The sequence below is a fragment of the Salmo salar genome, chromosome 04 (assembly GCF_965601325.2).
Source record: "Salmo salar chromosome 04, fSalSal1, whole genome shotgun sequence".
In the NCBI taxonomy this organism is placed as follows: domain Eukaryota; kingdom Metazoa; phylum Chordata; class Actinopteri; order Salmoniformes; family Salmonidae; genus Salmo; species Salmo salar.
In genome coordinates, this window is record NC_138294.1 from 52,676,400 (window position 1) to 52,691,642 (window position 15,243).

Genomic DNA, 15,243 nt, shown 5'->3' on the forward strand with positions numbered 1-15,243 from the left:
TCCCCCACCCACCCTCCCTCTTCCCCTCCCTCCCTCCCTCCCTCTCCCCCTCCATCTCTCCCTCCCTCCCACTCTCTCCCTCTTTCTCCCCCTCACTCACTCCCTCCTTCACTCCCTCCCTCCCTACCTCCCTCCCTCCCTCTCCACCTCCCTCCCTCCCTCTTTCTTCCCCTCCCTCCCTCCCCCCCTCCCTCTCCCACCCTCTCCCTCTCCCGTCTCACCTCCAGGCGTTTGATCTGGGTCCTCTCGTACTCCAGCTTGGTCTCGAGCTCGCGGATCTTGGCCTCCTGCCTGCTGACCAGGGACTTCTCCACCATGGACTGCTCCTGGAACTCCAGCTGGCTCTGCAGGGACTGCAACTGGAGGGGGGAAACACACACACAGTGACATACTTAAGTACTGATTACACCACACTGAACACCTCCACTCTGCCCTATGCAACCCTCCCTCTACTTCTTCTATAAGCAGTACTAGGCCTGCATTCAACAGATATGTGTTTATGCCCAAAATAAATACATTCACCTCTTCCCTTCATCTGCATTGTGAATAGCATCCACCCTGGCTGAAATGTTGGGAATCTAGCCAGCATTTTTGTTGCCTCTAATGCTAGTATTATCTGATGTGAATAGCCAATAAGCCGAGGATAGGATAACCCCAGTAGCCTCTACAGACCTAAATAACGATCACAGATCCCACTGCACAGCTTTGTGGAGGGGAAGAAGATCAATGCTTTGCAAACTTGTTTCGTCTTAAGACTTTTCTCATATCTGATAAGAGGATGAAAAACATACACTAACTAAAAGTACCCAAAATGCACCAGGGCTCCTAATGAGGAGCTTTGCATCTGAGAGAAGGAGGATTTAGAGCTGGCCTTTCATGTCATTGAAGAACACAGTGTTCCTCTCATTGTGGATCTGTTAATCACTGCAGGGCTACAGGATTTAGATAGATACAATAGATAGATAGATAGCCATCTAACGCTGCCTTTGGTGGCAGCTCTTAAAACTACCTTACAGCAAGCAGAGTGAGCGGTAAGATCGGGCTCTAAGCAGACAGACAGAGCTCTGATCCTCTCCAGGTGAAGGTAACGGTGTAGGACAACCTCTATGATTGCGCTGAGGGCATGACATCCTCTGAGTGGCTGGTGAATGTGTGAGTAGATGGGGATGGTGGGGGCAGGCAAGGGGATTGGGCTCCCATGGCAGTGTCTAGTTACCTTGTCCTGGATCTCCTGCTTCTCCTTCATGGCTTCCTCCAGCTGGGCCTGCAGGTCACTGATCTGGGCCAGGTCTCTGGCAGACTGTCACATCACAAACACACAGAGATAGTTACAGTATTTGAAGAGTTTACTTCCAAAACACTATATCCACCAATTTTTTACATTTGTGTTTTTTCATCAGAAATGATTGGTTATGGGTACCTTCAGGTGTGTGTAAAATATTACTGTTGTCACATTTTTAATTCCTACATTTCAGATGTGTCTGAAATGTTTTGTTTATTTTTTGCAAAATGCTATATACACACACATCGTTTAGCTCAAATGGAATGTTCATATTTTTTACCATTTTATTTGTCATTTAGCAGACACTCTTATTCAGAGCGACTTACAGGAGCTTAATTGCTCAAGGGCACAAACAGATTTTTCACCTACTTGGCTCGGGGATTTGCCCAACGCTCTTAATCGCTAGCCTACTTGCTGCTCATATCCTGTATATTTTACTGTGATATGTGGTTGTTTCACCTAGCCATCTTAAGATGAATACCCTTACTGTAAGTCATTCTGAATAAGAGCAAAAATGTCAAATGTAAATGTTTTACATACAGATTTCATATTACTGTATTGAGTTATTTTTTTTTTAATGAAATATTGATGTCACGTATAATTTGTACATTTCTTTAAAAAAGTGTTATTTGTTACATTTGACTATGTAAAACCTAGCAGCACCACTTGTTTCTCTGACAGTGAGGCGGATATGTAGCATTTAGAAAAAAAACATGATTATTTGTCTCTCTGAAAAGATAACCATCAATTGATAGATTTTAAACATATACATGTCTGTCATTGAACAACCCAATGCCATGATTAGATAGTGAAAAAACACGCCAATCTCGTTCAGAATTTCATTAAACAATAAAAGCTATTACCAACATTTCTGAAAATGGATATAGTGTATAGCGTTTTGGAATGAAACTCTGGATATTCTTATGTGGGATGCTTCCATTTAACATAGGTATTTTAACTTAGGAGGTAGATTAATATCCAACAGTCAAGTATTCAGGACAATATATTATAATTCATGTAACCTCCTGTGTAACAGATTGCACATCTCTGAATGCAACATTTGGTTTGTTTATCTCTAGCTTCTCAAATGTTCCGCCTACACATAGGAAAATACATTAAGGGCTTTTTAAAGCATACGGATACTGGTGCCCAGTGCAGGTCTACAGACCAGAAACGGTGTAGCTGAGAGGGATGTACAGTATGTGTCATAGTTATAGTGCAGGTCTACAGACCAGAAACTGTGTAGCTGAGAGGGATGTACAGTATGTGTCATAGTTATAGTGCAGGTCTACAGACCAGAAACTGTGTAGCTGAGAGGGATGTACAGTATGTGTCATAGTTATAGTGCAGGTCTACAGACCAGAAGCTGTGTAGCTGAGAGGGATGTACAGTATGTGTCATAGTTATAGTGCAGGTCTACAGACCAGAAGCTGTGTAGCTGAGAGGGATGTAGAGTATGTGTCATAGTTATAGTGCAGGTCTATAGACCAGAAGCTGTGTAGCTGAGAGGGATGTACAGTATGTGTCATAGTTATAGTGCAGGTCTACAGACTAGAAGCTGTGTAGCTGAGAGGGATGTACAGTATGTGTCATAGTTATAGTGCAGGTCTACAGACCAGAAGCTGTGTAGCTGAGAGGGATGTACAGTATGTGTCATAGTTATAGTGCAGGTCTATAGACCAGAAGCTGTGTAGCTGAGAGGGATGTACAGTATGTGTCATAGTTATAGTGCAGGTCTATAGACCAGAAGCTGTGTAGCTGAGAGGGATGTACAGTATGTGTCATAGTTATAGTGCAGGTCTATAGACCAGAAGCTGTGTAGCTGAGAGGGATGTACAGTATGTGTCATAGTTATAGTGCAGGTCTATAGACCAGAAGCTGTGTAGCTGAGAGGGATGTACAGTATGTGTCATAGTTATAGTGCAGGTCTATAGACCAGAAGCTGTGTAGCTGAGAGGGATGTACAGTATGTGTCATAGTTATAGTGCAGGTCTACAGACCAGAAGCTGTGTAGCTGAGAGGGATGTACAGTATGTGTCATAGTTATAGTGCAGGTCTACAGACCAGAAGCTGTGTAGCTGAGAGGGATGTACAGTATGTGTCATAGTTATAGTGCAGGTCTACAGACCAGAAGCTGTGTAGCTGAGAGGGATGTACAGTATGTGTCATAGTTATAGTGCAGGTCTATAGACCAGAAGCTGTGTAGCTGAGAGGGATGTACAGTATGTGTCATAGTTATAGTGCAGGTCTATAGACCAGAAGCTGTTCAGGGGCAGGGTTTACCTGGGAGACGGCAGCCTTGTGTTTCTTCATCAGCTCGTTCATATCCTCCTGGTCCTCCTCCATACGAGACTGCAGGTCGTTCTTCTCCCTTTGCAGACGGGACACCTGCTCCTCAAGCTGAGAGAGAGGAAGAGGGGAAGAAAGAGAAAGACAAACGTTAACGGCTAAGCTGTTTTTCAACCAGAGCCAGTGAAAGTAATCAATGGTGAACAGCTGGCCAGTCATCTAATGGATATCTACCCGTGGCCTGACCCTGATGGTGGATTAGTGCGATTTACTATAATCACACCTGATTGGGTCATTTAGGCCTGCAGACAGACCTTTGTGGCCAATGCACCATGTATTAGCTTGGAACTAGTGTCCTAAGGCAGATCATCATATCTACTCTGGAGGGAAAGACACCCAGCCTCTTAGTATGCCATCCCAAACTGGAGACATTTAAAATACCTTTCATAGCCATAAACACACCAATTAGCAGCTCTACAGGGTCACTCTCTGTCCTCTCTCTGTCCCCAGAGGACCACAAGTGTCACTCTCTTCCCGCAATTTCCTCTAAAACACAGAAAGCACTCTCATGGGAAGCGATTATGGAACGCATTAATGAGGACAAAAAAAATATCAACAATGCTAATTAATCCATTAGCACATAATCGAGAAATGGGCCATTTCCAGAAAGAAAAAAATGTCGGGAGATGCATGATGGGGGATTTGTGTATATTCGTGGCAGTGTTTTAACACACACTAAAAGAGTCGACCCTGTGTGAAAGGGAGAGTAAAAGAAACGACAGGCTCTCCTACTGTTTTTAATGACACTGTTTGGTTTGTTGTGTAGTAAAAAATGTGGTAAATAAAGCTGTAATTACACAAATACGGAATTGTTTCCTTAACAAAAAGATGTCGATTGTGTATCACTACAATAAACAAGGTCATCAAGCAAGCAGTCTCATTACAATAGACCAATCTGCATTTCTGTTCAATTAAATGAAAATTGCACGGACAGAAATTGTTTATGTCACATCTACACGGAGTATAAAAAAACATTAAGAACACCTGCTCTTCCATGACATACACTGACCAGGAGAATCCAGGTGAAAGCTATGATCCCTTATTGACGTCACTTGTTAAATCCACTTCAATCAGTGTAGATAAGTTCCCAAACTGGGGTACGCGCAATGCTGTCGGGGGTACGCCAAATAAAAATGTGGCCCACATTTAATTTTTAAACAGTACATTTATATTTCCAGCTATACATTTGGGTGAGGTTTTTTTCCTCGCCTGAGTAGCCCAATTTCACTGCCAAAAATAAAATTGAACCAACTAGTGTTCAGCGAAATAAAAACACAATGTCAAATACAGGTAGCCTAGTCAAATAATTAACATCCAATCATATTAAACGTCACTCTCTTGTGGGAAATCTTCACTCTTGCGCAGAAATTTTGAAACGAAACATGACATTTAGAGAAATAAGCCACTTGAGTTTTTTGAGCGAGAATAAAGATGACTTCAAGTATTAAGACACGTATAAAAGCAACAGATACTATTAATAAGAAGGGGATAGAAGCATCTTATATGGTGAGCTACCGAGTGGCTAGGACAGGCAAGCCCCATACTATTGTGGAGGACTTAATTATTCCTGCTGCCGCGGACATGGCTGGGACAATGCTGGGGGAAAATGCCAAAAAAACTTTACAGACAATGCCTTCATCAAACAACACTGTTTCACGACACATCAGAGACATGGCAGGAGATGTTTTGAAACAATTACTGCTTCGCATACAAGCCAGTGAATTATTGGCGTTACAGCTGGATGTGTCAACAGACATGGAGGGCCTGGTACAGCTCCTGCTATATGTCCATGATGTTTATGCAAACCACTGGAAACCAGGACAACATGAGAGGATATTTTTAAAGTACTGGACAGCTTTGTGACATCAAATGGACTTTGGTGGTCAAGATGTGTTGGTATCTGTACTGATGGCACAAAAGCCATGACAGGGAGACATAGTGGAATGGTAAAGTGCATGCAAGCAGTTGCTCCTGACGCCACATGGGTACACTGCAGCATCCTCCGAGAGGCTCTTGCTGCCAAGGGAATGCCTGACAGCTTGAAAGACGTTTTGGACACCACAGTGAAAATTATTAACTTTGCTAAAGCAAGGCCCCTGAACTCTTGTGTATTTCCTGCACAAAGTAATGATATGGGCAGCGACTATGTAACGCTTTTACAACATACAGAGGTGCGCTGGTTATCAAGGGGCAAAGTATAGACACGTTTTTCTTAATTGAGCGACAAGCTTAAAGTTTTCTTTACTGACCATAATTTTCACTTGTCTGACCGCTTGCATGATGATGAATTTCTCACACGACTGGCCTATCTGGGTGACGTTTTTTCTCACCTGAATAATGTTAATCTCGTATTATAGGGACTCTCCATAACTATATTCAATGTGTGGGACAAAATTGAGGCCATGGTTAAGAAGTTGGAGCTCTTCTCTGTCTGCATTAACAAGGACAACACACAGGTCTTTCCATCATTGTATGATTTTTTTTTTGTGCAAATGAACTCAGACTTAAGGACAATATAGCGAAGCACCTGAGTGAGCTGGGTGCGCAATTACACAGAAACTTTCCCGAAAAACAGACGACACAAACAACTGGATTCGTTATCCCTTCATGCCCTGCCTCCAGTCCATTTATCGATATCTGAACAAGAGAGCCTCATCGAAATTGCAACAAGCGGTTCTGTGAAAATTGAAATTAATCAGAAGCCACTGACAGATTTCTGGATTGGGCTGCGCTCAGAGTTTCTTGCCTTGGCAAATCGCACTGTTAAGACACTGATGCCCTTTGCAACCACGTAGCTATGTGAGAGTGGATTCTCGGCCCTCACTAGCATGAAAACTAAATACAGGCACAGACTGTGTGGGAAATGATTTAAGACTCTCTCCATTACAACCCAACATTGCAGAGTTATGTGCATCCTTTCAAGCACACCCTTCTCATTAACCTGTGGTGAGTTATTCACCATTTTTTTATGAACAAATAAGGTATTATATGTAAGATGGCCAAATAAAGACCAAATTATCGATTATTATAATAATTTTTGTCCTGGTCCTGTAACAGCTCTTTGTCACTTCCCGGCCGGGTTGTGACAAAAACTCACACTCATTCTTATGTTTAATAAATGTATTGTATAGTGTGTGTGGCAGGCTTACAATGATGGCAAAAAACAACATTTGAGAGTGCGCTGACCCAGGTGCTAGAGGGGGTACGCAGCTGGAGGTTGAATGTTTGAAGTGGTACGGGACTATAAAAAGTTTGGGAACCACTGGTATAGATGAAGGGGAGGAGACAGGTTAAAGAAGGATGTTTAAGCTTCGAGACAACTGAGACACACACAAAAGTACAGACAGATGCATACGCACACATTGTGATATTGAACATTTTGTGTTGTGGATATGTGGTGGTGTAGGGATGTTATATGATGTACTGTTATCTTTAGCTCATTCAGTACAAACATAGTTCACTGTTTTATCTGTTGTTTTATATGCAATGTGGGTGCATTGGTGTGTTTGGACCCCAGGAAGAGTAGCTGCTGCCTTGGCAGGAACTAATGGGGATCCATAATAAATACAAATACGTGGAGTGTGAATATGTGTGCCATTCAGAGGGTGAATGGGCAAGATAAATGGTTTAAGTGCCTTTGAACGGGTTATAGTAGTAGGTGCCAGGCGCACCGGTTTGTGTCAAACTGCAACGCTGCTGGGTTTTTCATGCTCAACAGTTTTCCGTGTGTATCAAGTATGGTCCACCACCCAAAGGACATCCAGACAACTTGACACAACTGTGGGAAGAATTGGAGTCAACATTGGCCAGCATCCCTGTGGAACACTTTTGACACCTTGTAGAGTCCATGCCCCGACTAATTGAGGCTGTTCTGAGGGCAAAATGGGGGGTGCAACTCAATATTAGGAAGGTGTTCCTAATGTTTGGTATACTCAGCCATTTTATCTAGGTAAAATATACACTAGCTTGACTGATTTAACTAGGCTGTAAGCCCTTTTAAAAGGAAATTGAAATACAGCACACTGATGTGGACGTACTCCGTACTCTGTGTGCAGTTCACACTAGGCAGCTATAATGGTAGGGAATCCTCTCATATTGAGACAGGACAGCTGAGGGAGCTCTCACTCACCGACATCTTGACTTTGACCACGTCCTCCATCTGGATGTGCAGGTCCTCGATCTCTATCTCCATGCCCTTACGAGACTTCACCGCCGCCGCACATGTGAACTCTGACTCCTCCAGCTGTGAATGGATATATAACAGGAGGAGGAAGAGGAGGTGGAAGAAGAGAGGGGGAGAGAGGATTAGAAGGTCAAGGTCAGGGAAACTAAGAAATCTTCAGAAATCACAAAATGTAACACCCTGTCCTTGATTGGAAGAGCAAGTGCAATACATTTTGACAGGACTATGTGTAGTAAAAGAGCTGTCAGAATGTCACTGAAGCACCTGATTGACCTGATGTTAATAAGATGGACCATGTAGTGTCGTGTACCTGGTTTTTGAGCTGGGCGGTCTCTCTCTTGCTGGGGGCGTTGTTCTTCATGTGATCCAGCATGATCTGGGCGTCAGCCAGCAGCACTTTGGTGCGTTTCAGGTCCTTCCTCAGCCTCTTCTCTGTCTCCACGTCCCTGCAGCCCACCTAGAAGTGAACAGTCAAACAGTCTCTGGGTCATTCCACCAATTCGGTGCCTTTTGAGAAGTGTAACAGGGTCACATATTTTTTAAACATTCTGTCATAAAAAGTACATGTTCAACTTCATAAAAAAATCTCAATAAACAAATTACTATAGAAGTGCCAAATAAAGTGACATATTTGACTGACAGGGTTGACTGTAACAGAGTTGACGATTTCATCTTAAATGAGCCATAAATCCCCTCGTGACAGGGGGAATGGAAGCTTGTTTTGTGCAACAGGGAGAGGCAATTGAATGCAAGCGTCACAAACAAAATGAAATAGCTAAAACATGTTTACTTGTCTATCTATGGGTGACAGGGTTGACCTTTTATGTTCGACCCGCTCTGTTTTGCACCACAAAATACCAGAAAATGACCAAAAACAGTAGAACCAGCTCATCTGTATTTACACTTTGATTTGACTATTAGATGTTCAAATGTTTCTTTTGATTTTATTTTTGTTAAAAGGAATAATTTCACCATATTAAAATGAGAGTTCAATTCACATAACAGGGTTGACCTTAAAATTAGGGACAGACGTAAATGAATCACTAATCACATGAAATAAATTATAATCTTCAGAAATGAATGTCATAGCAACAAAATCACTAGGGCTTTACAATGACGGTGAAGCTTGGAGAAATGTTTAGATTAAGTGGGTTGATATCTTCCTAGAAGTGACACAGGGTTGACAGAGGGTCATGTCAAAATGCTGAATTTTGACACATTAAAAATCTGTTTTATTGAATTATCCATGTGGTCTATATTAAAGGGCACTTTAATATAACAGGCTTAAAATATCAAAGGGAAGAAAATGTCCCTCTTCTTAGAACGACTCCACTATTTGTGACACAGATCGCGCTGCAAGTCCTGCCTCTCCCATCTCTTCATTGGTTTATAGAAGCAGATACCCACGTGCCATCTCCTCATTGGTTACACCCACGTGGGTGACTGAAAGACGAACGAGGTCAGTGGCGGTAATGCACCTAATTTATAAAAGTGGCCAATTGCAATATAAAGTTAAGAGAAGAAAAAGCCTGGAAGGAGGAGAGATGACTAGAAACGATTCAGTTGACCGTTTTATGTGTGGATTAATTTGCGGAGTAGAGGACCTTGTGCATTTCAGGTAAAGTAACAACTCAATGTTTATATCCCAGGACAAATTAGCTAGCAACAGCAAGCTAGCTAAATAGGACAAATTAGCTAGCAAGTGCAAGCTAGCTAGCTAAATTGCCATAAATGTTTAATGCTTTTTGACCTGTCCCCAAATTAATATAATTGGTTCAGAGTTTGTTTTGATATTTTAACCTGCGTGTCGTGATCGCGTTTGGTGTGGGGGGACAAAATACATTTATGCACGATGACGCATGCGCGCATCCGGTTTGGGTTCCGTGTTAGCCCTTGGCAACGCAGACGCTCGTTGGCACGCGCGAGCAGTGTGGGTGCAATAATTGAATAATATACATTTCTAAATGTATTTTGCAACGCTCTGTAGTCAGCCTGTCAGAGTGATTTATTTCTTTTTTATTTAACTAGGAAAGTCAGTTAAGAACAAATTCTTATTTACAATGACGGGGTGATGAGCACCCAGTTGTGTTCACACGCATGCACACACACACATCAGTAACAGTGTGATGGAGTACCTGATCCTGGGCAGACAGCAGTTTGGTCTCCAGCTCTCTCCTCTCACGCAGGACTTTCTGCTTGTCATCATACTCCTCCTCCAGCTGTACCTCCATCTGCTTCAGCTGTAGAATGGACAGACAGACAGCGACAGACAGGATGAAGATCAGTAGACTAAGTAGACTTTGTCTCTGTGGATGGTTTGTCCTCTGACAAATCAACTGTAAATTTCAGTGTTCCTCAAGGCTCCATTTTAGGACCACTGTTGTTTTCACTACATATTTTACCTCTTGGTGATGTCATTCGGAAACATAATGTTAACTTTTACTGCTATGCGGACGACACACAACTGTACATTTCGATGAAACATGGTGAAGCCCCAAAATTGCCCTCCCTGGAAGCCTGTGTTTCAGACATAAGGAAGTGGATGGTGGCAAATGTTCTACTTTTAAACTCAGACAAAACAGAGATGCTAGTTCTAGGTCCCAAGAAACAAAGAGATCTTCTATTGAATCTGACAATTAATCTTGATGGTTGTACAGTCTTCTCAAATAAAACTGTGAAGGACCTCGGCGTTACTCTGGACCCTGATCTCTCTTTTGACGAACATATCAAGACTGTTTCAAGGACAGCTTTTTTCCCCATCTATGTAACATTGCAAAAATCAGAAACTTTCTGTCCAAAAATTATGCAGAACAATTAATCCATGCTTTTGTCACTTCTAGGTTAGAGTACTGCAATGCTCTACTTTCCGGCTACCCGGATAAAGCACTAAATAAACCTCAGTTAGTGCTAAACACAGCTGCTAGAATTTTGACTAGAACCCCAAAAATGTATCATATTACTCCAGTGCTAGCCTCTCTACACTGGCTTCCTGTTAAGGCAAGGGCCGATTTCAAGGTTTTACCACCAACCTACAAAGCATTACATGGGCTTGCTCCTACCCATCTTTCCGATTTGGTCCTGCTGTACATACCTACACGTACGTTACAGTCACAAGACGCATTCCTCCTTATTGTCCCTATAATTTCTAAGCAAACAGCTGGAGGCAGGACTTTCTCCTATAGAGCTCCATTTTTATGGAATGGTCTGCTTATCCATGTGAGAGACGCAGACTTGGTCTCAACCTTCAAGTCTTTATTGAAGACTCATCTCTTCAGTAGGTCCTATGATTGAGTGTAGTCTGGCCCAGGAGTGTGAAGGTGAACGGAAAGGCACTGAAGCAACGAACCGCTCTTGTTGTCTCTGCCTGGCCCGGTTCCCCTCTCTCCACTGGGATTCTCTGCCTCTAACCCTATTACAGGGGCTGAGTCACTGGCTTACTGGTGCTCTTCCATGCCATCCCTAGGAGGGGTGCGTCACTTGAGTGGGTTGAGTCACTGACGTGGTCTTCCTGTTTGGGTTGGCGCCCCTCCTTGGGTTGTGCCGTGGGGGAGATCTTCGTGGGCTATACTTGGCCTTGTCTCAGGATGGTAAGTTGGTGGTTGAAGATATCCCTCTAGTGGTGTGGGGGCTGTGCTTTGGCAAAGTGGGTGGGGTTATATCCTGCCTGTTTGGCCCTGTCCGGGGGTATAGTCGGACAGGGCCACAGTGTCTCCCGACCCCTCCTGTCTCAGCCACCATTATTTAAGATGAAATAGTTTGTGTTGGGGGGCTAGGGTCAGTCTGTTTTATCTGGAGTATGTCTCCAGTCTATCCGGTGTCCTGTGTGAATTTTAAGTATGCTCTCTCTAATTCTCTCTCCCTCTCAGAAGACCTGAGCCCTAGGACCATGCCTCAGGACTACCTGGCCTGATGACTCCTTGCTCTCCCCAGTCCACCTGGTCGTGCTGCTGCTCCAGTTTTAACTGTTCTGCCTGTGGCTATGGAACCCTGACCAGTTCACCGGACCTGTCCCAGACCTGCTGTTTTCAACTCTCTAGAGACAGCAGGAGCGGTAGAGATACTCTGAATGATCGGCTATGAAAAGCCAACTGACATTTACTCCTGAGGTGCTGACCTGTTGCACCCTCTACAACCACTGTGATTATTATTATTTGACCCTGCTGGTCATCTATGAACATCTTGGCCATGTTCTGTTATAATCTCCACCCGGCACACTCATAGCCTGGTTTCTCTCTAGGTTTCTTCCTAGGTTCTGGCCTTTCTAGGGAGTTTTTCCTAGCCACCGAGCTTCTACACCGGCATTGCTTGCTATTTGGGGTTTTAGGCTGGGTTTCTGTATAGCACTTTGTGACATCGGCTGATGTAAAAAGGGCTTTACAAATACATTTGATTGATTGATTGATTTATTGATTGATTGATAACATTAACTACACAGTCATTGGGACAGGCTGACAGATGACCATCACTGCAGTGTCAGTATCATCTATCACGCCACATGTCGTCCCCATAGGGCTAAAGGTTGAGGGCCAGATCAATGTCATACTCTATGCGGCACTATATGCCTGACTGTCAATGTGAAATTACTGTGGGTAAAAATGTATTAAAATTATACAAGTACGTAATCAAAACATTCCAAATGACAACAAATCACATCAACAGTCATTTCCAGATATGGTTGCCATGACTTGTTGCTATTGGGGAAATTAAGGCAGTCAAGATAGGAATTCAGAGTGCAGCGTAATTTGCCACGATTGCCTACACATTATTGTGTGTGTTAGTTAAAGTGCCTGTCAAAGCTGTTGTATACTTGACATGGGTCGGCATGTTGTTTTCTAAAGTAGGGAGGTTATGCATAGCTGATAAAAATCACAAATAGGACTGCTGTGGAAAATACAGTCGTGTGTTGAGTGTGAGCAGGCCTCCATACCTTCTTACTGCAGGACTGCCTGATCTCCTCCACCTCCTCATCCTTGCTCTCGATGTCTTTGGAGTGGGTCTGCCGCAGACTCACCATCTCCATCTCCAGACGCAGCTTGGCCTGAAGGACACACACAAATAGACTGTTATAGACCAGCAACTCCTATAAGGGCTCTGTATTGTTCCCCTCTTCACCTCCTCCCCTCCTCCTCTACCTGCTCCAGCATCTGGATGGTCCCGGCCTGCTCGTCCAACTCCTCTTCCTGGTCTTTGACCTTGGCCTCCAGGTCACGGAGGGTCTTCTTGGTCTTGGACAGTGACGCCTCGTCCTTGGACTCCTGGGAGGACAGGTCCTGTAGCTCTGCATCCAGCTGCTCCACCTTCAGCTGGACGGCACACAGCTCCATGTCTTTGTCCTGCAGGCAAGCAGGCAGGCAGGGGGCAGTAAAGAGACTGGGATACTCAGAGGACTCCTGGACCAGGCCAGAAGACATACAGAGGACATGGAGAACATGGTCTTCCCAGGGGCAACGATAACATTATGATCTATCATCCATGTCCAGCTGGTACCTGCAGCTGCTGGCGCAGACTGAACAGCTCCCCAGTCATCATGTCTCTCTCCCGGCCCAGCTTCTCTCTCAGGTTCTTCTCCCTCAGCACCTCGTCCTGGGCCTGGCTCTGCTCCAAGTCAAACCTGCAACACACAACACTCATGTTACACTACTGACAGGACGTCATACATCCTCAAGACCTCTCCTAAGATCAAATATTTAACCAGGGCCATTTGTTGAGTTAAATCATTTACAACTGAATTCATTGCAATAAAAAACTATTTCACTTCCTCTCATTCCACTGAGGACTATTGCTAGTAGTATAGCCTCCATTTTAACCTCATTATCAGCACTCACCTTTAAATGTTAATAGTGGGCTGTTAATTTACAATAACATTCTCATCATGAGGATAATGTTCTATTCAATTGTCTGGGCCAGCTATACCTAGGAGTGTTCAACTGAATTGTGAAGTGTTCTGAACTGTCAGGTCTCTTAATTCTCTTTTTCTTCTCTAAGAGGAGCCGTCCTCGGCTTTGCACAGCTGAAAATGATTACTCCCACAGAGCATCTTCAATTAGCCCCAGGGGAGAGATCACATTCTGTCACAGCACAAACCTCTCAAGTTCTAAAAGTCTGACTCATTCCCTTGGCTAATGCAATTCCACAGATTACAGCCAGTCTCTATTCTCTGTTCAAATGAAGAAATGTGTAGTAGTATCCTAGGTAGGTCAGCTAGTGAGAGTGAGGACACAAGATGGCTTACCTCTTTGGATGGTAAGCCATCTTGTGCAATATGTGACCAAACGAAGGTTACTTATATCTATAGTCAGTGTTAAATAACCAGAGCTGGTGAATGAAGGCTTTACCACTGTGTATTAGTGCGTGTGCCTGCGAGTGTGCCTGCGTGTACATACTTCCTCTGTTTCTTCTCCAGGTCGTGGTTGCGGCTCTGCTGGCCCTCCAGGTGCAGCTTGGTGTCCTGCAGCTCAGCCGTCAATCTGCTACACTTCTTCTTCAGCTGCTGCACAGAGCGCTGCACCTCATCACTGTCCGCCTGCAAGTCAGTCAGCTACACACACACCCACACAGTATGAGTACTCTACTATCATACAGTATGAGATATCACTACAGTACACCAGGGGACAATATGGAATTAAGCATTAGTGTAAGACCAGGGCTGTACCCTTCTCTCCAGGTGTCTTTTACTCTGCTGCTCAGTCTCCAGCTTGTCTTCAAACTCCTGCTGAAGTCTCTTCTTGGTGAACTCCGTCTCCCGGATGGCTCGGTCGTACTTCAGCCGCCACTCTCCTCCTGTGAGACAGACCAAGGACAGTACATATGGCCAGGGAGTGACGGAGACAGACTATGGGACATTTGGAGTGACCAATCTTTTAATGCTAGATTGGCTGACTGAACGAAGATGGAGGCTCAATGTGACTGAGCCAGTGGATGCTGCTGAGGATCATTAGGTTAGAGAAGATTTTCTGTGTCTCACATTCAAGCGTTGCCAACAACAGACATGGAAACTTCTACCAAACTTTTCATCATAACTTGATAATACAAAGAAAAACCTTCAAGAAACTCAAGGGAACAAAGCATCCCTCAAGATATCGTCTCTACTGAGGGAAGATGACATTGAAAGTTCATCAACTACAAGGAGATTTGTTTAAAAATGGACTTGACACCATTGAAAAAAGGGTTTATGGTGGAAGGGCAGAACCTAACAGCATAGCTACAGTTGTAAATGTCCATAAATTAGTATTATTATTATTATTAATATCATTCACTTCATTCACTCCTGTACTGTTGGGAGCTCGAAGAATACGAATTTTACTGTACCCTGCGATTACATCTGCGACCCTGTGCATGTGACTAATAAACTAATCTAAATCGATCTAATCTAGAGCTTTAACTTGGCCCAGAGCTGTGGCTGTCAGAGACTATCTACACCAAAGCAGCA

At 43.7% G+C, this 15,243-nt stretch overlaps 1 protein-coding gene across 8 annotated transcripts in view; it reads right to left on the reverse strand.

The window, feature by feature from the left end:
- LOC106603279 (unconventional myosin-XVIIIa) overlaps window positions 1-15,243 on the reverse strand; it is a 115,016-nt gene that overhangs the window by 13,941 nt on the left and 85,832 nt on the right. For all 8 annotated transcript variants that reach the window (XM_082974545.1, XM_082974544.1, XM_082974543.1 and 5 more), the window contains 11 exons: window positions 14,467-14,594; window positions 14,198-14,352; window positions 13,302-13,425; window positions 12,947-13,147; window positions 12,742-12,852; window positions 9,950-10,054; window positions 8,125-8,271; window positions 7,761-7,874; window positions 3,566-3,682; window positions 1,217-1,300; window positions 222-359 (listed from right to left, as the gene is read on the reverse strand). In XM_082974545.1, the coding sequence (XP_082830671.1) occupies window positions 222-359; window positions 1,217-1,300; window positions 3,566-3,682; window positions 7,761-7,874; window positions 8,125-8,271; window positions 9,950-10,054; window positions 12,742-12,852; window positions 12,947-13,147; window positions 13,302-13,425; window positions 14,198-14,352; window positions 14,467-14,594 (1,424 nt within the window). The remainder of the gene's footprint in view (window positions 1-221; window positions 360-1,216; window positions 1,301-3,565; window positions 3,683-7,760; window positions 7,875-8,124; window positions 8,272-9,949; window positions 10,055-12,741; window positions 12,853-12,946; window positions 13,148-13,301; window positions 13,426-14,197; window positions 14,353-14,466; window positions 14,595-15,243) is intronic.